A 24408-nucleotide genomic window follows, 5' to 3' on the forward strand; every position below is an offset into this window, starting at 1 on the left:
CTGCTGCCTCCACTCCACCATCATCGATGGACTCTAGCTCTCTGGAACTATGATCCAAATAAACTCTTGCTTCTATAAATTGACTTGTTCACTGTGTTTTATTTCATCAGTGGAAACGTTTGACATTTCTGTATCTTTCCTCTGACCAGCCACATCAAATGTGTTCACTCAAATATTACCTCGAATCATGCTTACAGTAAATATTTGTAGTCCTTCCGTCCAGTGGCACTTGGAACCTTTATGCCATGGTACTACACAGCAGTATGAAGAGAAGGTTTCCTAGTAAGGTATATTTAAGTCAAATAATAATTAAATAAATTAAAGGTAAAAGAAGAATAGTAACTAATATACTGGCTGTGCTGAAAAAGAGTTTCCTGGGCACATTTTATTGCTGATTATAGGCCAATCAACAAATGTGGTATAGGCAACAGACAACACACTTATTTTTTAATGGTAAGGTCCTGATAATTGAAATAGGGGGCCATGAATGCTAAGTAATTGTGCTACCCAGAGCAATATGCTAAGGCTATATGCTTTTCCTGGATGCTCACGTTCTTCATTATAAATGCCATCAAGTGTAGAGGCTACAAGGCACTAATATTTCCAGGAGTTAACTCAAGCATACACAAAGCCTTTTGCTCACAAATGAAATCTTACTGCTGAGATATTTTTAAGAGATTGGCTTTAATTTTTCTCTTGAAAGGGAGTAGCATTAGCTGGTCTATGTTTCGTATGCTGGGTGCACTGCTTACATTTCCAAATTTGTTATTTGCATTCTGCTGTGGACAGGGAAATTAGAGAAGCATATTTAGTTGGGCTCTATTTAAAATTAAAAAAAAAAAAGATCATGACATTTGTGGCATGGGCTGAGGTGAACTGCTAGGGATGGGTTGTTCATTTCCTGCCTCAGCTCTAGGTCAGGCTTGGCTTCTTGGTAGGAGAATAGTCAAACCTTGCAGGGACAGTTTTGAGCAGAAAGTCCCTGTCTCCTTGTACTTCAGCACATAGTTGGTTCGTCTCACTTGCAATTATATTCATTCTCTTGTGCTTGCTTCATAAATCCTGTCAGCCGTTACATCTCAGACCTCACACTGAGTTCACCATGCAGAGAGTTGCTGGACTACTTCTAGTGTCTACCATTTAAACCCAGCTCAAATGATCACTCTGAGAAACTTTACTGAAATGAACTCCCTTATCCACACACAATTATCTATATTTCTGTATTTTAATAACATTTTAAATTCTTGTACAACTCTTAATCTATGCAATGTGTTTAATGTTATACACCTTTTTTTTTTTTTAGTTTTTCTACAAGAGTTAAGAAATTAATCAAAGGGCACCAACCAGCAGATTAGCTTGTTAATTGCTGATTGTGCATATGGTATATATTTTTTTACAATTAACTTCATATACATATATATATACACAATTTCTAATATATATACTATATAATTAATTTCATACAGATATGTATATATATATATGCGCAGATTTGTGGTTGGGCCCATGACTGTATCAAATATTATTTTACATTTTATTTTATTTTATTCTCTCTCTCTCTCTCTCTCTCTCTCTCTCTCTCTCTCTCTCTCTCTCTCTGTGTGTGTGTGTGTGTAGGTTAGAGTACGAGTCATGGTAGTCACCTGTCTCTTCTTCTCTGTGAGTTCTGGGCAACATATTCAACTCGGTGGACCTGACAGAAGAGACCTTTACCCTCTGAGACATCTTGCGGGCTCATCAATGTTATTTTTAAAAACTAATAATTAAAAAAAAACCTAGTAATTCATGTATATTTACTCAAGCCTCTCTGGATTAAGCATTTAGGCATCTTATTTATATATAAACAAGTTTTTACAATTCTTGCTTTGTATCACAATAAAAAATTAGTACATCTGGGAATGCAGTTTCGTGTGTTAGCCTTAGCTGAGTCTGTCCAGCTGTAGGAATTCAGATGGATAGTAGACATGAATTAGTACAGACTACATTCAAGAAGTGGACAGACATGGTACCCATTTTTAGCCATGCAGTTGATGTTCTGGAAGAACATGTGCCTCCCTTCCTTTAAGGAACTGCCATTTATTCTTAGTAACTTTGTGGGTTTTTTAAATTTTATTTTTTTTATTAGATCTTCACGGCTGGCCATCAGTGCATGGTGTATTTTAGCTATATCACAACTTTTTCTTGGAATGCTTAAGTTCTAGACAATGGTGCAGAGGGATTCCATTGGGATTAGTGGTCTAGTGGAAAGTTGGAGTTGGTTCCCTTCTTCTTTTCTTCTTCTTCTTCTTCTTCTTCTTCTTCTTCTTCTTCTTCTTCTTCTTCTTCTTCTTCTTCTTCTTCTTCTTCTTCCTCCTCCTCCTCCTCCTCCTCCTTTTCTCCTTCCTCCTCCTCCTCCTCCTTCTTTTCTCCTTCCTCCTCCTCCTCCTCCTCCTTCTTTCTTCTTTTTAAAGAGATGCTCTATGATAGGGGCCTCACAAAAGAGGTAGGCATTGCAGCAGACAAGATTCACATCCATATGAAAGACAGCAAAATAATATTGCTTCTGACTTCATATCTCCACACTTCTCTATGAGATCTGATGTCCTGGTAGTAGGATTAGGAGTTTGAAGAAAAGTGGATAGGGACTGGTGAAAGAGTAAGAAAACTTGGCAATTCTTCTGTACAAATTATGGCTCTTGAATGATGATCCCTAGGGATAGAGTCTTTGTCAAAGCTAGTTATAAGGTGGTTATATCTGCATTATCAAGTTCTATAGATGACTCCTCTGCTCTCTGCCCAAGCATGGTGGATTCAATCCCTTTTTAAGTTGTTACGTATATAGAAGTGAATTAATAATTTAAAAATAAGTTATTTTTAATCAACATTTTTAATATTAACTTTTAGCTCACACATAGTTCACATCACAGTAATTATAGCCTTCAGAAAAAGGGGTTATATAGACTCAATTCAAGTGGGTTAAAATGGAGAACAATGGGAAAGGCCCAAATAAAAACATATTTAATAATATAATGCAAGGCATGCCATTCAAGATGTAGCATAAAATCCCATGTAATATATGAATTTGATAGAAAACAAGATAATTTTCAGCTGAATGAACTCAGAAATGGCTTTATTAGAGTTTTGGCTGCTCTGTCCAGTGACATTGATTTTACTACATTCCAGATGGCAGGTTGGTTCTGGATGCCCTGTGCATGCCGATATACACAGTGTTTTAATTAGGCACTTTGGGCATTCATATCTCTGATGTGAAGAACTCTTTTGTATTTCCAAGGTTCAAGGCAGGGAAGAACACAAGGCTTCCTCATTATTTTAGTACAATATAAAGTTTTACAAATCAACATACCCTTTAAGAGAATATTTTCTTATTTGCAAGGTCTCAGAACATTTGGGAAGTGGGCTGAAGGGAGGTGGTGGCAATCAGTAAATTTTGGTGGCACTTGTTTGTTATCAGAGTTTAGGTACCCTAGATATTTTAGAGAAGATACCAGGTATCTTGAGGACTATAGGTCAAAGTTACCAAGCTGATGAAGGTCAGTGAACACTGTAAAGGTAGGAAGGACCTAGCTATTCAGCTTAATCAGCTACAAAGTGCTTTAAACACAGAAGCTGATGAATAATTTCCTGTATGACAGACCTTTGATTGATTGATTGATTGATTGGTTGATAGTAAATATTTGATGTGTACTACTCTGTTCTAGTCACTGGTAATAGAACCCTGTACAAGACAGCTTCCTATAGGGGAAAAGTGCCAGTCAAAGATGCTAAGTGAGAAAAGAAGCAAGAAAAATATGCAAAACGTGACTATATATATGAGTGGATGGTGGGTAGTGGGATGAAAGAGGGAATGTTAGGCAGTAGGATGAATGATTGGATGTGCGGATGTTGGGTAGTAGGATAAATGAGTGGATGTTGGGTAGTAGGAAGAATGAGTGGATGTTGGGTAGTGGGAAAAATGAGCAGTTGTTGGGTAGTGAAATGAATGAGTAGATGTTGGGTAGTGGGAAGAGTGAGTGGATGGTGGGTAGTGGGATGAATGGTGAAATGTTGGAAAGTGGGATGAAGAAGAAGATAACTAAGGTCAGACCTATAATGATAGTAGAAGATCTTATTTCAGAAGGGGGTGGATGGGTGAAGTGAGACAGGACTGTGTCTTAAAGACAAGATACAAGAAGAAAGAGACCCTAGGAAATCACAAGCTTGTAACTGTTGCAAGAGTGAGTAGGAAGAGGTGAATTCTGGGTAGGGTATACAGATATCCTCAGAGTCAAAGGTAGGGCTCTGCTAAGGTTTTTGATAGTATGATGGGAAGCTGTCTTATTTAGGGTTTCTATTGCTATAAAGGGACACCATGCCCATGGTAACTTTTATAAAGGAAAACATTTAATTGGAGCTGGCTTACAGTTTCAGAGGTTTAGTCCGTCATTGTCACGGCAGAGAACATGGCAGTATACAGACAGACATGGTGCTGGAGAAGGAGCTGAAAGTTCTACAACCAGATCAGTTCGGCATGCAGCAGGAAGAGAACGAGCCACTTCCTCCAGCAAGGCCACACACCTGCTTCAACAAGGCTACACTTCCAATTGCACTGCACCCTATGATCCTATGGGACCATTTTCATTCAAAATACCACAGAAGCCATTGGTGTCACACTTGAATGAGATTATCTGGCCACTGCAGGGGATGTAACTGTGGTGAGAAGCAGAGACACACCCAGGGAAAGCGTGTTGATGGTTCTAGTGCCTGAAGATGGCAGTCTGAACAGGAACAGCAGGTACAGCAGCGAGCCTTAGTAGGATACGGTATATATTTTGAAAGTACATTTGTAGGACCCATTTCACACACAAATGTGAGAAAAAATGCAGGGATGACGTAAAAGGATTTGGCTTGAACAATAGAACGCATGGACAGAGTGAACAGCTTGCTGCTGGCATAAAGGGGATGAATAAAAGATTTGGGGATGCTCTCTGTTTTTGGACTGGACCTGCTTAGTGAGAAGTGGCCTTGAATGATACATCTTGGTATATGGTACAGTTTGATATATGCAGCTAGAGTTAAGGAGAGAGGGAGGAAGCTGTAAGTTGCGGACCTCTCTGCATACAGAGCTGTGCTGACCTGAGGTTGACAGACAGACACCATTTCTGGTACCTGACAAGGCTGTACTCTGCACAGGTGAGTGCTGGGTCTGATGATTGCAGCTCTCCACTATCAAGCACAATGTAACCTTGTTTTATAGCACAAGTCTGGGGAAATGATTCCAGGATTAAACGCAGGCTAGATTCTTGGGTATGTGAAGACAACTGAGAACACTATGTATTGTGTTGTATTGTATTGTATTGTATTGTATTGTATTGTACTCAATCTCCACAGAGGTTTCAATGTATCCTAAACGTGCCAATGGAATAATTTTGGAATACCTGTAAGAGCTACACTTAAAAGGATTTTTTTAAACAGCAATTCTAAAGAGCTCTCCAGGCTATCTTTATGTGTTTGAAGGGTGTGTCAAGGTCATCCTGCCCAGTTTAGATTCAGGATAGGTATAAAATCACTCTCAACCGCCATGGCCTGCCTTAACTGCTGTCCGACTCCCCTTCCTTTCAAGTGCTTTCAGCATTTAGTTCCAGGGTTTGTGAATGCTAGAGAAGCTGCCAGAGAAACTCTTAGGGTCATATATTAACGCCACAAAAGGACATCTGGGGACATACTTGTGTGGCTCTTTAACATTTTCCCCATCATTCTTCCATTCAGCTACTTGTGACTAAAGGGTCTGTAGGCCAGAGAGAAGTGGCCCATGTCAGTGAAGGATGTATGTGAGGAGCATAATCAGGGATTTAAACAAATCTGCTATGCTGTTTACCTTTCTCCTTATTTATATATGTTCCACATACATGTCATCATTCACTTGCATTTGACAAAACTTGACTTTTTAAAAATTATTTTCTTTATTTACATTTCAAATATTATCCCCTTTCCTAGTTTCCCCTCCCAACCCCCCCTATTCCCTCTCCACCCCTGCTCATCAACCCACCCACTCCTGATTCCCTGTCCTGGCATTCCCCTATACTGGGGCATGGAGCCTTCACAGGACCAAGGGCCTCTCCTCCCATTGATGTCTGACAAGGCCAATCTCTGCTGCATATGCAGCTAGAGCCATGAGTCCCACCATGTGTACTCTTTGATTGGTGGTTTAGCCCTTGGGAGCTCTGGGGGTAATGGCTGGTTCATATTGTTGTTCCTCCTATGGGGCTGCAAACCCCTTCAGCTCCTTGGGTCCTTCCTCTAACTCTTCCATTGAGAACCCTGATCTCGGTCCAATGGTTGGCTTAGAGCACCCATCTCTGTATTTGTCAGGCAGTGGTACAGCCTCTCAGGAGACAGCTATATCAGGCTCAAAACCTGACTTTTAAAAACTTGATGAACATCAGCTACTGGTGGCTGTTGGAAGTGAGATGTCCTTCCTTAGCCCTCCTTTCTGTCTCTTCCATTTGGTTGTTGGCAGCCTAGCTGAGACACTCCTCTTTCCATGTCTCTCATTACAGCGCACGTTTACAGGAGAGATCAAAAGTCAGTTTCTACTGGTCCATTGGCGACTCAGTAGGTAGGGTGGAGCCTTTTGTTAGTCAGGGGGAGAGATCAGCCTCCAAGTTCAATGTAGCTGAGAAAGAATGTTTCTTTCAGTTTTTTTATGAGGCTAGCCATCATAGTAAGAAATGAGCTTTTCTGTTATTGAAGTTATTTTTTCCAGAAACAAGCAACCGAAAGGACACACCTCGCTGCAGTCTACCTGCTTAGCTATGTACACTATCTATGCCTTCATTTCACCCATTAATAACATATTTTGCTGTATCTCATAGTGATTGATCAGCAACACATTGAGTTGCCTGGGATGATATATAAAGTTTTTCCCCTTTTAAGAATTTATGGCTCAGGCATTTGAGTATATGAATGCTTCGGAAAAAATATCTTATGAATGGGATAGTATACAAATGCGTATAGTGCACTTTTGAAAGGTGAAGACCCCAAACAACCCCTATCTACTGCCACATTTCTTCAGTATGGTAAACTGCCAGGGCTTGCAAGGATTATTTTAAAACTGTGTTTGCTGGCTGCCACTGTGCTGCCAAAAATAAACTGGTCTGAGGGAACTGTGTGAGAGGACATTCCTGGAAGCTGTTTCATCTGAAGCCATTTGTGATGAAGCAGTCTTCTTCTTTCTTCTTCTTCTTCTTCTTCTTCTTCTTCTTCTTCTTCTTCTCCTCCTTCTTCTTTCTTTTGCAACTCCATCCAGGCCACAGTGATATATGTCAAAAGACCCGGGTCTTTACCTTTCTTTTCTTTGTTGTTTGTTTCTTTCTCCCTCCTTTCCTCCTTCCCTTCACCCTCTCTCTTTCCTTTTTTAAAAAAGGCAAATGTATACTTGTAAATTCTACTTAAGCCTGTGCTCAAGTACTTCAATTCTGTTAACTGGAGTTAGAGACACAAAACAACCCACATGCTACAGAACTATTTTAAAGAAGATGAAGAAAGGATTGTGTGTGAATGCTGGTATATGTTCATGTGCCCATCACCCTGGCGCGCGCACGCGCACGCAAACACACACACACACACACACACACACACACACACACACACACACTGGTGTCAGATCTATGGACAGTCCTTAAATAGGCTGGTGACCTTGAACTTAGTTTGCCTATCTGGTCCTAGGTCTTCAGCTATGAAATGTGGCCAATAAGGAATGTTTTAGGGCCAGTCACTTCTGTCAAAGTCATTAAGACTCCACTTCAGTGATAAGTCACAATTGATTTGCATGGACACCTTGCAGGGTAAAACCCCAATAACCTAAGAGTTCAGACTGCTGGGTTTGGAACAGAAGGCCAGAGCACAGGAGCACAGTACCCTACTGGAAAGGGGTGGGGAGAGAGAGGAAGAGGGAGAGAAAAGGTAGGGAGGGGTAGGGAGGGAGGAGAGAGGAGGCCGGGGAGAGGGAGAGAGAGGGAGAGAGGGAGGAGAGACTGGGGGTGGGGGGTGGATGAGGGTGGAGGCAGGCTGAGTCAAGGTTGTAACCACTTTTCCTGGGAAGGACGCAGCAATATTTGTGCAAGCATGAAGGAGACCCACAAGCCACAGAATGGAGCATTGCAACCCTCCAACCTCGGACGCATCGAAAATTTTTACAAATCCAGGATGTATATATTCAGGAGAGGGAGACAGGGGGATTGGGCATTCCCAGGATGACAAAGGTTTCAGAGGCTTCTGCTTGAAGACTTTTGAGATGCAGAGTCCTCTGAAGAAGAGAGGACTGGGATCCCCAAAACAACAGTGGAGCAAAGAGCAGCTACAGCATCTGTCCTCAAGAGTCCTTTCCTGCGTGCCTCTGTTCACAGGGATGCCTACCTCGCCCTCATCCTTACTCCCACGCGGGTCTCTGCTTGGCCCACCGCGCCCCCACCCGGCGGGTTTCTCGGAATTCCCCCAGATCCACCCAGTAACGGTTTTTGGATCGGCAGCTTCCGACCCCTCCCCCTTTTCCTTTCTCACTGGAGCCGCAGTACCGCGCGCTTCTGCGAGGGGCAATCCGCCCCGGAACCGACGTGAGCGGCCCGGGGCGGGGTTAGTGGAAGCGGCCCAGGAATCCCCCAGTTCCAGCAGGGTCCTCTCGGCACCCCACACCTCTCTCTCACGCACGACTTGCCTACCCCCATCCCCCAGTCCAGTGCTTGTTCCCAGCCTCCTTGCCCAGCTCTGCGCTCCTCCCCGCCTCCCATCCCCACCCCCGCGCGCCTGGCACGGGCAGCCGAACTCGGCGCCGCCTCCATCAGAGCCGAGCCGGCGGCTCCGCTGAACAGCCGCCTCTGCGGCCGCCGCGCCGGTCCTCCGCGTCCTCTCCTGGTCCCGCCTTCCTAGTCCCTTCGCCCCGGTTCCCCTTCCCACCCTCTTCCCTCCTCCCTCTCCAGCCTTCCTCTGCGCTCTCTGGCTGCAGTCCGCGCCCGGCCCGCCACCGGGCGGGCAGGAGGACGGCGGCGACTCCACCATGAGCGACGAGGGCAAAAAACGGTCTAGCCGGGCGGACAGCCTCGAAGCTGAGCCACCTCTGCCCCCGCCGCCCCCACCCCCGCCTCCGGGAGAGTCGGTCCTGGTCCCCACCTCCCCACGCTACCGGCCGCCGCTGCCCGCGCCTCTGGAGCGCATCGTAGGGTCGGGCGAGCCGCCGGTAGAACTGGCCCCTCGGCGCAAGGGCGCAGGAGAGCCTCTACCGCCGCTGCCGCCGTCTCTGTTGCCCGGCGACCAGGAGGTGACAGCGGCGGGCGACTCCTGCGAAGGTCCTAGGCGCCTTCCAGAGGTGAAGCTCCCCGAGGCTGCGACGGGGAAAGGCAGCCCGGGGGAGCCCGAGGCCGGCGCGTGCCGGGAGGGCGAGCGGCGAGGCACCGGAGACCAGCCCGAAACACGCTCCGTATGTAGCAGCCGCAGCAGCAGTAGTGGCGGCGGTAGCGACCAGCGCTCGGGGCACCAGCACCAGCACCATCAGCCCATTTGCAAGATCTGCTTCCAGGGCGCAGAGCAGGTAAGGCCAGAGGGACCCCAGGTCTGCAGGCGGTGAGTCCTGGACCTGGACCGCAAGGGTAGAGCTTTCAGCACCACGGACAGCGCACGCCCCACAACTGAGCTTCCCTCTCCAGTTCTCTTTCTGAGAAGGCTGATAAAGTGTTCTGGTGGCCAATACAGAAGTAAATTAACCTACACCTTTTCTCTCTACCTTATTTTGAAGTCAGGTACTCCTAGGTACTATAATGGTAACATCATCAAGCGTTTCTTGTGAATTACTCAAAGGATTTTAGTTTATAAGTAGATTCAAGCCAGGTCTCTTTTCTGTTAATGTATCCAGAGAACTTAGTTTCAGAATACAAATGAGGCTGGGGATAAGTCATGCTACATCAATACCAATATGAGGTATGCAATACCAATATGCAATACCAAAAAAGGGTGGGTTTTTTATTACAAATTTTTAATGAGAAAGGTGCTACAGTTCTTGCAAAAGGAAGTACTTGAACAGAAAGGGTATCTTAGCCAATTGATGTCCTTGATGCTTTGTTAGAAATGCATTTTTAAAATTATAAGCATCATTAGAGTCACGTACAAACTTCCACAAGAACCATCATGCAGGGGAAATGAGAATGCATCTCCCTTGCAAAGTGTGTGAAAACATTAGCTTTAATGTCTCTGAAAGTTAGGAAGTTGCATAAGAATACACAGGCTTTCAGGAAATAGCGCCCTGAGTCAATATTTATGATGCTACATTTAGAAAAAGTAAAAGTGCAGGCTACTCTGAGCTGCTTTCTGCTATGCACTTCTCCTTTAGCAATGATTAAGAATAACTGCAGAGGAAATGCATCTGACCATCCACTTAAAAGTTATTAAAGAGATTTAATAGTAGAGCCTTTCCCCCAAGGGCATTGGGGGCTGCATCTTGCAGACATTTTGTATGTCAGTGGAACATTTCTGTCATAACTGTAAGCACTATCTTAGAAATAGGTTTTTTTTTTTTAAAGACTTTAGTGTCATTCCCATCAGAGATATAAAATTTTAATTTGGTTTTCTGGGATAGAGCTTGATACTTGTATAGTTCCAGGTAAATAGAGTAGATGGAAACGAAATCAAGCTTAGGGTTTTTAAGTAGAGGCAGAAACACAGATATTTACAGTGGCCTGCTTCTTCTTCTTCTTTTTCTTTTTCCCACTCCAGGGTGAGTTGTTAAATCCTTGCCGATGTGATGGGTCTGTTCGATACACACATCAGCTGTGTCTTCTAAAGTGGATCAGTGAGAGAGGCTCCTGGACCTGCGAGCTGTGCTGTTATAGATACCACGTCACAGCCATTAAAATGAAGCAACCTTGCCAGGTAGACACAATGTTCACTCTTCCAGGAATAATTTTGTTAACACGGGTACACTTGAATTTTGTTTTGGCTTAAATGGTCTCCTTAATACTACTTAAGAATATTTAATACAAGTTGCAGTAAGACCAAGATGTAGAATTTGTAGGTGGTGCTTAGAGAAAGCCATGACATTCTTTCTGAGAAACTCCAAGGGCATTTTAACCAAATGATTTCCTTTATAATTTGTTGTTTACTGATTAAATTATACTGAATTCTGTTTCTTAAAGGCTATATTGGTAAAAATGAATCCACATGAGTCTGTTTTATTAATAAGAGATGGTATACAGCTTATTTAGCAGACTTTTTTTTTTTTTGCATTTTAAACCATACCTAGCTCAATTTATGGAAAAGAGATGCAAATGAAGTGGCTGTTTACCAGTGTGGAAACTTCCAGTTGAGTCTGTCAGCTCAAGACTAAACATTCTTCCTGCTTATGTTTTCTGTTCCATAAGAGTTTTAAAAAATTTTTTTCCACATTAACGCTTGGTGCCATTCAGTTACATATGAGACGCAGGCATGTTCCCTGCAGCCGATCTCCATAATGCTGGTGAAGTTCTACCTAGTTTCAAATCTTTGTGTAAAGTCACAGTGACACAGTATCATAAGTTTGCAGTTAACCCCCCTCCCTGCCCACCACAATAGGCTCACCCCCTCCCCCATCTCCTTATTTTTTTGGGTGGAAATGACTCAAGTTTTTGAATAGGCTGATGGAATATCAAATACAGAATGTTAAGAAGATAGCTTAGAGGAAAGTGGGGCAGTATGTAACAGAGATCTGGCAGGAGATGGAGCAGAGATGCAACAACCATGAAAAAGGCAATGGAAAATTTGAAGAGAGAAATACAATGGGACCTAGTGGCTCTCACTACTAGACTTATCCATCACTAGTAGGCTTGCCCATGGCCACTAGGTTTACCCATGATAAAACTCAATTTACATTGAGGTACACAACATGCATGGCACTGTAATATTTCTGAAGGAATCCAGAATGTGAATTATTAGTGCATTGGGAATTTAAATTTCTTAATATTCAGTTGATCCCTTATATGCAATTAATTTGCAACTCTGAAATTTGCATTTAAGGCGTAATTAGCAATCATGAGATGAAAAACGGAATTTTCTCCACCTCAGACTTACAAGTTAGTTGAAAAGGGGAAACTAACGAGAGGTATGGCCACACAGAAGTCAGTCACAGACCTTTTCCAGTTCAAAATGAAAAAGACCAAATGAAAAGGAGTTGGAGCCAGCCGGGCTTGGTGGCGCACGCCTTTAATCCCAGCACTTGGGAGGCAGAGGCAGGCAGATTTCTGAGTTCCAGGACAGCCAGGGCTACACAGAGAAACCCTGTCTCGAAAAAAACCAAAAAAAAAAAAAAAAAAAAAAAAAAGAAAGAAAGAAAAAAGAAAAGAAAAGAAAGAAAGAAAAAGAGTTGAGCCATGTCCAAGGTTATGGCCTGGCTGACATTGTTGTATCTATGATAATCTTATGAACAGACTACATGAGAGGCAAGACATAGGAACTTTTTCTCACCAGTAGTGAGCCAGAGAGAATGATGTGTGGAGCTACAGCAGAAAGGTATTTCAAAAAACTTTGAGAGCTACTATATATTCATTCTTTTTGAACATTAATTTTGCAGTAAATAGAAATAGGCTTCTTATTAACACTGAATAGATGTAAAAGTCTAGGGCAAATAATACTATTTATAGCAATTGTAACCCTATGGCCAAAGGAATTTATGCCTTTAATTTCATCAGTTTCAAAAAATAACCAGTAATTATTTTAACAAAAGCAATTCTCTAAACAATTTTTCCTCGAAAAAATCAAAATCATCCAAATTAATCCAATACTGCTAATGTATTTAAGATTGTATATGTGATATATGAGCAAATAATACTATTTATAGCATTTGTAATCCTATGGCCAAAGGAATTTAGGTCTTTAGTTTCATTAATTTCATAATCAGTAATAATTTTAACAAAAGCAATTATCCAAACAATTTTTCCTCAAAAAGTCAAAATCCTCCAAATTAACCCAACACTACGAATATATTTAAGATTGTATATATGATCTGTGACATTATCTGATTATTACTCTGAGATGGAAGGTAATATTTAGAAACAAGGTTCATGCATGCTATGCTAGTACATTGTATCATGCTAACGATGAAAGAACTTTGAAGACTATATCTAAAACATATAGTGCCTGGTACTTATTTTTTAAGGTGTAAGGGATTGACCAAAGTCCACGCACATACACAGCAAATTCTCTACCACTGAGCTTTACTCTAGATCCAAGCTTGATCCCCTTACCTAACTGAAATTGGCCACAAAACACTAAGAATGGCCTCTTCGAACCTAGATGAAGAGACATAGATAGCTTCATTCCCAGCCTGCCATTTGTGTTATGGTTGACCCGCAACCTGAGCATTCACTCTGCCTCTTACTGTGAGGTCCATGGGACTCATCCGTCATCATCTCCATGTTCCTATGGCCTGATACAAAGCCACATCCTCTTGGGGTTGAACCAAACAGGAAGCCCATGCAGGGCTCTTCTTTTTCCAGTCTAGCACTCTGTTTCCTACGAATAGGGCCCTGTCATGGCTATGAGCAGACAGTTCACCGGGCTAGAACAGAATACAGACTAAACTTGAACACAGACATTTACTGGGCAGTTAGTCTGTGCCAGCCACTGTTCTAAATGCCTTCCACACAGAGATACCACTATTTAGTCTCTGTAACATACCAATAATTTGATCAATGATGTTATCTCGACATTACACAATGTGAAACTGGAACACCGCCAGTCTCTCCTAGGGTTATATCCGGATTCTAACTCAGTCAGCCTGGCTTCAGGGCCTGTGGTATTAAGTGGGAATGCTGGGAAGTTTGCTTTAGTCTTCTGCCAGCCTGTCTGGATGTCTCAGGGTCTTCTACGAGTTTTCCTATGTTGTATCTGAGGCAAGCAGGAGCTGGTGTTTTAAACCAGCTTTCTAAGAAAGTCTTTTGCTGCACACCAAACTTTCTAAACTCTTAGTGATTTAAGCAGCCACTATAACCTAGTGCCTCATGATAGTCTGTGTCTGAGGTTAGTGGGAAGATTTGCTCCCCAGAAGGGAGCACCTGGAACTGTGATCCAGAGCTTTGGCCTTGTCAGCATCCTCAGTGACTTGCCTATTTGACTTGTTCTTGGTGGTGGCTCTTTCTTGGGACTCAGTTCTCCTCCCACATCCTGTGCTTCTAGCAAAACGAAATAAGGTTTGTTTGTTTTGTTTTTTTGAGGATACAAGTGGGCACTACAAATTTACTAAGACTTGACCTTGGAATTGACATGATTTCATATCTGCTGCATCCTCTTTTTGAAAGCAAATTTAGTCTGACTCTGATTCAAGAGATGCAAACTGACTCTACTTCTGGAGGCTGACCTGCCATTAAAGAAAGACCTTTTATTCCCCCCACACTTCCCAGGAGAAAGTGTCTAGTGTGACTCACATCCCTACCCTGATCTCTCTATTTGGTCTTCCTCAGGTCCACGTGGACCAGTAGGCATTGCTGTAACTTTCCTCTCAGGGTCTCTGAGCTGAAGGGGGCTATCAGTCCATGGAAGCTTGCCTTGCCCTTACTGTGTCAGGCATTCTCTCAAGCGTCTTCCAGGATTGTGTTGTTAACATCATGTCTTTCTTATTGTTCACTGGGAGATGGGGACAGTGAGGTTCAAGGAGCAGGTAGGCAGGAAACAGGCATGTGTGAGCAAAACCTGATGCAGAGTGCCTCCCTGACAGATGTGAACAAAACCTGCCACAGAGTGCTTCAAGCTTTAGTTTTACTTGTTTCTCTCTCATCAAGATTCAAATTCTCCCACTTCCCTCTGTTTCAGTTAGGCTCAGTGGTAGAACCCAGGAGAAAGTGAGCGGACACATTTACATCTTAATTACTGCATCATTAGTAGTAGGAGTTACAACACTCGAGGCACTTAAAATGCATTTACCTTCCTCCCTACTTGCAGAGTCTACTTATTAAGTGATATATTAAATGATACATTATTAAGTGATATATTTATATATCATTAAAATATTATATCATTACATCATTATTACATTCTGTATATCATTGTTAAGAGTGAAAGCTAATTCCGTCTTGAAGCCCATATTATGTCTGAAAACTGAGATGCCTGAGCATATAAAATGACATTTACTTCAAATTTGTTGGTGACATTGTAAACTGACAGTGCAACATTGTAGCTTTTGAATGCTGTCTGTGCTATGTAGTTTTAAGGGGTCACATTTACTATGTAATGTGCCATGTAGAACACTGTACCCTTGACATAAAACTCGGACTTCAGTGCTTCCAGATAGGGAAACATGAGAAGTCCCAACAATAATATTAATGTACATACGAATTAACCTATATTTAAACATTTTAACCTTTATTTTCTTAGTGTGTGCATGTGTGAGTCTCTCTCTCTCTCTCTCTTTCTCTCTCTCTCGTGTATGTGTGTGTGTGTGTGTGTGTGTGTGTGTGTGTGTGTGTGTGTGCATATGTCACTGCACTCTCATGGAGGTCAGAGGACAGACCACTTGTGGCAGTTGGATCTTTCCTTTTGGGTTATGAGTTTTGAAGATCAAACTCAGGTCATCAGGCTGGGTAGCAGGTGCCTTTAGCCTCTGAACCATCTCTCTAGCAAAGGCATCTTTAAAAAGGAGAAGAGGATGACACCTATGCCATATCGTATTTTGAGGATTAATGTCTTAAATATACACGGCATGCTTAGAATAGCTCTATCTCCCCTTGGTCTAGCATCACTGTTACCTGCTCATCCTGCTGAGAGAACAGGGCCTGGTCCCCTCTCATAAGAGGGGCCTTTTGTTCCCCTCTTTCTACTGTCAGCAAATCTCAGTTACTGTCCTCTTTCTATATAGTTCTTTAAGTTTTATTTTTAACTAACTAATAGTAATTGTATAAACATTCGGGGCATTAAGAGATGTTTGAGTGCGTGGATAATTAGTATGATTAAATACAGCCAGCTGATGTATTCATATCAGATATTTAACATTTTTTTTTGTGGTAGGACTATGTAAAGCATGGCATTTTAGCTCTTTGCAAACACATAGAATGTTGGTGAAACTGCTCCCTGCATCTAACTGCAGTTTGGTACCCAGTGACTCCTGTCCCCCCTTTCCTACACTCCACCCTTAGCCTGTCTTCTGATAACTGCCATTCCGCTCTCTACATATAATAAGCCAGTATCTTGTGGACTGTGCACACAAGTGAAGTCATGTGCCATTTAGTACCTGATTCCAGGCTTATTCCACTGAACATGATACCCCTAAGCTGCACTCACATTGTGCCAAGTAATGAAGTCCTTTTTGTTCTTTTGGCTTTTTTCCCCCAATAAGACTGAATAGTGTTCCTTTATATATACACATCATCTTCTATGGACATGTAGGTTTTTTATCCTGGTGATTGTGAATTCCATAATCTGTTTTTGGTTCAACATTGTTCTTCACTTACATTTTTGCTTCTTGTTATTTATTTATTTGGCAAAAACATATCCCAGTTTCCAACTGAACCCATTATCATAAATTATTAATAAATCAGAATTTTTGAAAGCACTCCTGATGTCCCTCTCTGTGAGTCTAATTTATCTCCCTTTTGAGTTGTCTTGTATTTGGAGATCTGAGATTTAGGGAATTTTTAATGTTGTTATTTCACGGGACAGAGCTACTCAAAGTTAGAGAGCCATTGTGAATTTGTAGTTTGGAATGGCCACCATTGGGTGGAGTGCCTGTGACCAGTCAGTGGGAAGTTATAGAGTCTGACTTAGAGCTTGTTGAAGGTGAATGGTGCAAGGTGGTCTGCCAGAGCATCACAAAGCAGCCTATCAACAGGTAAATCGACACGCCCCCTCAGCTCTCATTTCTCCCCTGCCACCTTTACCTGGAAAAGAGCAAAAGTCCTGTCTACCTGCCTTGTCTACCTGGGCTTGTATGTTGGCCAGTTACCTTTTAAGGCATTGGGCACCTGGCCATTTTTACTCACCATCTCTGCTGCTTTTCCTTTAAATATTCACAATGTACTCTGGGCCACAGGTCTTCTCAGAGCTGTAGGAATGATGTAAAGGTCTTTCACCAAAGATCAGGGGCACAAAATTATTCTTCAGTTTTAAATCCTTGTTACTAAAATCCTGCATTTCCTCACAACAGGTACAAATTAGTATTATTTGTAATTATCTTAGACATCGTTCTCCAGTCCAACTTCTAGACCGATTTGTAAGGCATGTCTAGATCTCATTACTTTCTTCAATGAGGTATGAAGGGGATATTTTCACCTTCATGGAACTTCACAGTATAATGCTCTAAAAGAAGCTGATGAATTATCTCTAAAACTGACTGAGATTTTGAAAATGTATTAATAAAACCTGAGAGCGTACCTGAGAACCCTGTCAGCCTGGCACGGACTTCCTCGGAAGCATCCCCATGGTGACTTCCACATGCCCGTGTGCACACAACCGTGTCTCACTTTGACTTGTTATCTCGCTGTTGATCTTGTTATCATTTTCAGTTCACGGTAGAGGAGGAGCTGAGGCAGAGCCTCTCACGGGCTTGTCCAGTAACAAAAAAGAAAAAGATGATGTGCAAATGTCATATTTCATAAGCTTAAGCTGGCATAACTTGTAGGCAACTAAAACTGCCAACATGAACAGTGAACATGCCACAAGATAGTCTCTCTTCCTTAGATACTGATTTTGTTTCCTTTATTCACTCATTTTCCAGACATGTGAATCTGCACTTCATTCATTAGCCACAATCGATGACTCTGTTGAATGACATCTGTAGATGAGCTTAGTATTCTACTGCAGTCATCATGCTTACTGTACAGCACTGTGTTCTGCTGGGTCCCCAAGGTGTCCCAATGTCCGATGGCTCTGAAACAGGAGAGATGGGTAAAAGCTAGTGAGCATTTGGGGCTTCATGTATCCTGGTGCTTCTAAAAGCCTGCGCAGGGTGAGGCCGGGAGACAATGTGCATCGTGTAGATAATACCTTCCAGAAATTTTTCCTTCACATACCTCTGCTTTTCCATATTTTGTAGTTGTTTTAAAGTGCGTCTTTCCTTTGTTTTGATATTTTTTTCCCTCTTTGCTGTCTGTGCCTGTTTACCTAGCTGCCTCTAGGAGAAAAGAGCTAGAGTATAGGTGTGGGCGGATCTATCCCTCCAAACAAGTTATGGGGGAAAAGAATATTTTAAGTAACAAGCACAAACATAATTCCAACATATCTTCACTTGATAACTGGTTATTTAAATCAGAAAGCTAGAATAGAAAGTTCATTAAGCTCTGAGGGTCATTGAGACTATTGTTCTAGCTTAGAAAGGCCTGCAGATAACCGTATAGATGAGTAGACATGACTATATTCCAGAGAACCTTCACTTAACAGCACCTAACTTTGAACTTTACTCAGTCATGATGTTTCAAGAAATGGTATTCCAAAAGCAGTTACAGAACTGGATCTGGCCCATTGTGTTCAACAGTAGTTCAAGCAACTAGAAGCTAATGCAGACTCGAGTGTCTTCTAGAGAATCATATGGACAAAATGTATTAAGTGTTAATGTTTGCAGCCTTAAGTGGAGCTATGATTAACTTACTTCATTTAGAAGATGGTGTCAGTCTACCTTCATAAAAGCATTGAATATTACTATTGACCACTACTAAATGTTCAAACCATTGTCCTTACCAGTTTCTTAGTGTTTTCAGACCCCAGGGATAGTTTCTGTCTCATCAGATAGAAGGCATGGCCACAGAAGCCCTCTGTGTTGGAGGGAGCCACCCTCTCATCTCAATGAGCCCTGGCATGTATGTGCAAAGTGCTAGTGGGCCCAACCCTACATAGACCCTTCCAACATCTGCCGCTCACTGGGTGTCTACAGTTCTGACACTGAATTCTTTCAGTTTTCTTAGGGTTTCTAGAGTAGGGCAGGAACAGTGATGACTGGAACAAGCTTTAGATCAAATCACAGAACACAGCACAACATTGCTTATTTGGTCAGTCTGTGACCATTCGATGAGTATTGGTGATATGAATGAGTGAGTGGGCGAGCATTTTTGAAATGCTCTAGAATCATGGAAGTTCTGTTATTTCTGCTGTGAGACTCTGCCTTAAGGAATTACAATTGTTTTCATTTCCTGAATACTGGTTTTTTGCTCGGTGGCTGCTCGTTTTTCACTTTCTTCTTAGATCTACTAGCAGTGAGATTCAGAATATACCTAGACTAATGAGAGAGAGAGAGAGAGAGAGAGAGAGAGAGAGAGAGAGAGAGAGAGAGAGAGAGAGAGAAAAGAGAGAGAAGAGAGAACAAGCTTCCAGTGAAATATATCTACTCTTTTAAAAACCTAAAATGTCATGGAAAAAGACTTAGTTAGCTGCTATCAGTAACACACTTTCTTTCTTGAGATTGTCACAGTTTGAAGAGTTTCACATAACATCTGCTTGGGGAACTTAAATAATTTGTTGGAAATTTTACTATGGCTGCAGAGGAGCCTACTGGATATAAATTTTTGCTGTGAAATCTGCCACTTGACTGACAATAAGGCTACATTATTTGATGTGTGGTTTGTATCATTATAATGTAACTTCAAAGATGATGATTTTTGGCTGGCGGAACTCCACCCCAGCACAGGGAGCTACAACAAAGAGTGAACTCTTTCCTCCTTGCTCATTTCTTGCTGTACCTTGCCTGTGGCTTTGCTGTGTTGTGACTAAAGGGATCAGAACACAGGACACTCAGCTCCCTTCTATTCCTGGTCCTTCTATGAGTAGAGAGGATGACTCGGAGGACAAACCAGGAGTGCACTGGACCATTCGGAATCACAGAGAAGGGCCTGATGAGCAGATAATCACCACAATTACAAGTAAATGCACAGCCAACTCAGAGGGCTCTGCTGAGAACATCTGTATTGTGGTTTGTGCTTTCTGTATCCTTGGATATTTGACAGCCTGTCCCCTGTGAGCACAACTCATAATTCAACAGCTGTTCCATGTGATTAATGCAAATGAAGTTTGATATCAATAAAAGTGGACTGTAAATTGTTATATGAGAGAATATGAGGGAAACCTAGAAACATGAACTACAGGCAAAGACAATACAGGGACTTAACAAAGAGACATTTCTTATTCCGTCTATCCCTTAGATTTTAACTGCTGTGCAAGATTTCATCTAATAACTTTGCTTCCATTTTTTAATCTCCTCATGTTAGTGCATTTTGATTGATGACACATGGGCACCGTATCTGTATTGGAATAATGGAACTTCTTTCCTTAATGTGCCTTTTGTCTTGCTTCTCTTTTTAGCCAGATGATTGCGTGTAAGTGGCCAAGAGCATAATTCAGGCACAGGGATAGAGGGGGAGTGGGCTCCTCAAGTGTCTAGCTGTTATTCCAGGAGCTCCTGGGCACTCCTTTGCTATATATGGCCTTGCAGTTGTGCCAAATGGCATCTTCCTCCTCAATTAGCATCATGACATGGAGCTACAAAATAGTGTAGATGAATAGAGAACTATTTCAGGATACTTACACAGGCTTTCTGTGGTTTGTTGGACCTGTTGAAAAAAAGATTGTAGGAAAGAGTGGAATCTTTTATAAATATCGGGGGGCTTTATATTTTTGTGGAAAATATTTCCAAAGTTCCTGTATTAAACTCCATGTTATGTTTACAGATTTTTACATTAGGTATATATTTAAATGGCCTATTAGCTTCTTTTTCTTAAATAAAGTATGCAAAAACTTGTTAGTTGAGTTCCAAGAAGACACAGGCTCTCTTTTGTTCCATACTTGTTTTTTTCCTTTGGTCCATCTCCTTCTTGCTTTTCTGAACATTATCTTACTATTACGTTTTTATTATTGGGAAAAATAGCTGGGAGTTTTCCATTAATGTTCCAATCCCTTGAAGAAAAGGGCACAGTGAAGAGACGTGGTAAAGTGTTCCCCAGACCAAGAGTAGCCAGCCCCAGACCTAGAGGTTGAATCAGATGTTGACTGTGCAGCACTTCTCCAGCCTCCTGCTGTGGTGTGTCTTTCTGTGTCTTTCATGGCAGCCTATCTAGAATAGCACAGTGGCTTCTGTAGATTTCATTTTAGATCTAGATGAATTAAGTAGTTTAAAGAAGTGAAAATAGAAATAAACCAATAAAAGGCTAGGCTAGCCAACACAATTGCAAGGAGCTTGTCCTCAATTTGTTGAGTAGCTTTAGGGTATGTGGTTCTCTGGCCATGGAGTGCAAAAGACATAGATGCTAAAAATTTCTAAGTGATTGTCAAGGAAGAGTGTCCACTCCTTCTTCTTCTAGAACTCTCATCCTATGACCTGCTACAGTTGAGGCTGAAGGTTGTGTCAGAAAGGACAGAAAAGGACATTTCAAAAAGATTTTTGCCAGCTTGTTTGGGACATGATTAAGTTCCATTCCAGTAAGCTGAAAGGAGAAAAAAAATACCAGCAATTTTTCAAGTGTCCTCTATGGACACTTCAACACAATGGATTATTACTAATGTGACAGAGCATGGTGATAATTTGGAAATGGGTGTGTGTGGATTAATATTGTCAGTCTGACAGAATCTAGAATAAAGCAGGAGACAGCCTGTGGGCATGCCTGTGAGGGACTATCTAGGTTAAGTTAAACTCTGGAATGTCTATATAGCTGCAATATTGAAGCTGGAGATGCCAGGACCATGGGACCTCCTCTGAAGAAGCGACAGGCTCAGTGTAGGCGTGACTAAGAGCTTACAGAGTGCCACAGGTAACAGCTGGAGGTGGGGAATACAGGTAACTTCATCAATAGCTCAAGATGCTGGACTTGTAGCTACAGGATTTGTTGTTTTCCTTGCTGGGAGCTGGTCTTGCTTTTGGTCCCATCCTTGCTTTGCTCCATTGTTGGAGCACAGTTGTTATCTCTGAGCCACTGTACACTGAAGGATACAATGTGGTTCTGATTGTGTAGGAACTCACTGTTATGACATTGTTTTGAGTTCATATATAAGACATGTTATTTGATCTGTTAAACAAGGTTGGAAGTGTTAAAGATGTTCGAGACTTTTGAAGTTGTAGTCATTAATCACAATTTGCATTACAAGAATGCCTTGAGCCCACGGAGACAAAGTTGCAGCTTAAAAGTGATGTGTTTAGATGTCAAGTTGATAGAGTAGAGTTGTGATGTTGATCACTGTCCATTTAGCAGGACTTGGGGTAACATAAGAGACAAGCATCTGGCCATGCCTGTGACTACTTTAGATATGAACTGTGATCCTCCACTGCATAAAATGGAGAATATGAGCTGAGTCATAGCCATGGCCTTTTTCTGCTTTCTGGCTAGTGATGCAGTGTGACCAGCTCCTTCATGCTCCTGTCACTCTGAGTTGCCTACCTGTTGTGCTTAGTGTTAACCATCAGCTTGACAAAACCTAGAATTTCCTGGGAGGATGGACCTGTAAGCATGCCCATAGGTGGCTTGTCTTAAGTTAACTGATGTATGAGGACGTGTCCTAATTGTGGAAGTACTACTCTATTGTCATAGGATTCTAAATTTTATAAAGAGGGAAAAAATAAGCTGAACATTAGCTTGTATGAATTTAGCATTCTCTGCTTTTCAACCATTGATACGATACATCCAGATTGTTTGAGCTCCTGCTGCTTGGGTCTTCCTGATGGATTGCCTATATCCCTAAATAATAAGCCTTCCTTTTTCATCCTAAATTGCTTTTGTCCGAGTATTTTATCACAGCTACAGGGGAAGAGACTAAGCCTGTATCATCCAACCATGAGTCAGCGTGACCCTTCCAGTTGCCTTTGTCAAGCATTTTGTCAGAGTAGCAAGATAAGCAGCTGATACACTTGTGGGCTTCAGGCCTTGGAAGGCGATTTTCCTCATGCCCCAGAGGTAGCCACAGAACATTCCTTTGTTGTTATTTTCTATTGTGCACTGTATAATCAATTCTTCATGACTGATTATTTTTTTCATGAATTTGTGATTGTGATTAAGTGTTATTGGTCATTTATTTAATAACAACAGCTTCTCTGTAAGCCATGTTCTAAACCTTGGAGGTACAGGTTTGTTAAAGCAAGTAGGATCCGACTCTAGAACTGACAGAAAGTAACCATAAGGCCTTGTTAATTATATATTGTGTTATAATTCAATGGGAAATCAATTAGGTTTAATGGCTAATTTCATGTTCAGATGCCCTGGACAAATTCTTAGACATTATTCTGCATGTGCTGTGAGACTATTCCAGGAGAGACTGGCATTTGAATCTGTAGGTAGAGTAAAGCCGAAAGCCTCTCTAATCTGCTTGGGCCTGTCCTAGAAATTGGAATCCTAAGTGGAAAAAAAGTGGCTGACCTTCTCCTGGCAGGGAGGGAATTCCATGGCCTATCTATCTCCCAGTCAGAGAATTGCTTTGCTCTTCTGTTGCATGTGAACAGAAGCATCGGCTCTCCCTGGGTTGCCCTGACTGTCCTTCAGATCCACAGGCTTTCAGTGCCGTTGTGTCAGCTCTCTTGTTTCTCAGACTTTCAGGAGCCTCCTGGGATCACAGAGGCTGCTCTGATGAATCTCTAGCCACACTGATTAACGATCTGAGGACTCATCAGGCTCAGTCATATGAACTAGCTCCTGGCCATAAATCTCTCAACACACACACACACACACTCAGACACACACACACACACATGCAAATGCACATGCATGTGCCCATACACATGTACATACACAGACACACACACAGACACACACACAGACACACACACAGACACAGACACACAGACACAGACACACACACACACACACACACACACACACACACACACACACACACACACACACTATTGGTATTGGTTCTATTGAGAGCCCTAACAAATCCTCAATGTAGTTTCAGGATTTGTTAAAATAGACCATTTAGGACTTGAGTCAAGTGGAGGACACTGATGTGAAAGATAGGCAAATCTCTCACCAAGGACACTTGAAATAATTTACTATACCCTTCTAGAGGTATCACCCCCCTCCTTCTACCCTTTGAGTGTCTATTATACTCAGTGATTTGTTTCCAAAGAATAGAGTGATGTGGCTGTCAAAAGTGGAGAGGGGAATAGATTTACATTTGCAATGTCTAGCAATTGCTTTAGTCACACGACTAAGGCTAACACTGCCAGGGAATGATACCATCCCTAGTGGTCATGTTGATAGCATATACCCTTGATATGCTGTGATGAAATTGTCTCACCTGAAACCCAACACCTCAGTACATTTATGAAAAACCATTAGACAGAAAGAATTGAGAAGAAGCCTACAAAGCACTTGAGCAATTTTTAAAGCTGAAGAAAAAGAGTGAGGAACATATGAGACAATAGGAGACAGAAAGGACACGATGACTAAATGTGATGAGTTCGGGCTGGAGCCAAGAATAGAAAATGGAGCCTGAGAAAAACCAGCATGCTAT

The 24408-nt window shown here is 42.0% G+C and overlaps 1 protein-coding gene across 2 annotated transcripts in view; it reads left to right on the forward strand.

Moving 5' to 3' along the window:
* The first annotated feature begins 8817 nt into the window (after positions 1–8817).
* The window catches only part of Marchf11 (membrane associated ring-CH-type finger 11), a 100539-nt gene continuing 84948 nt past the window's right edge, over positions 8818–24408 (forward strand). For both annotated transcript variants that reach the window (NM_177597.6, NM_001310774.1), the window contains exons 1-2: positions 8818–9562; positions 10741–10896. In NM_177597.6, coding sequence (NP_808265.2) covers positions 9032–9562; positions 10741–10896 — 687 coding nt within the window. In that variant the 5' untranslated portion in view covers positions 8818–9031. The remainder of the gene's footprint in view (positions 9563–10740; positions 10897–24408) is intronic.

Source organism: Mus musculus, chromosome 15 (genome assembly GCF_000001635.26).
Source record: "Mus musculus strain C57BL/6J chromosome 15, GRCm38.p6 C57BL/6J".
Taxonomy (NCBI): Eukaryota; Metazoa; Chordata; class Mammalia; order Rodentia; family Muridae; genus Mus; species Mus musculus.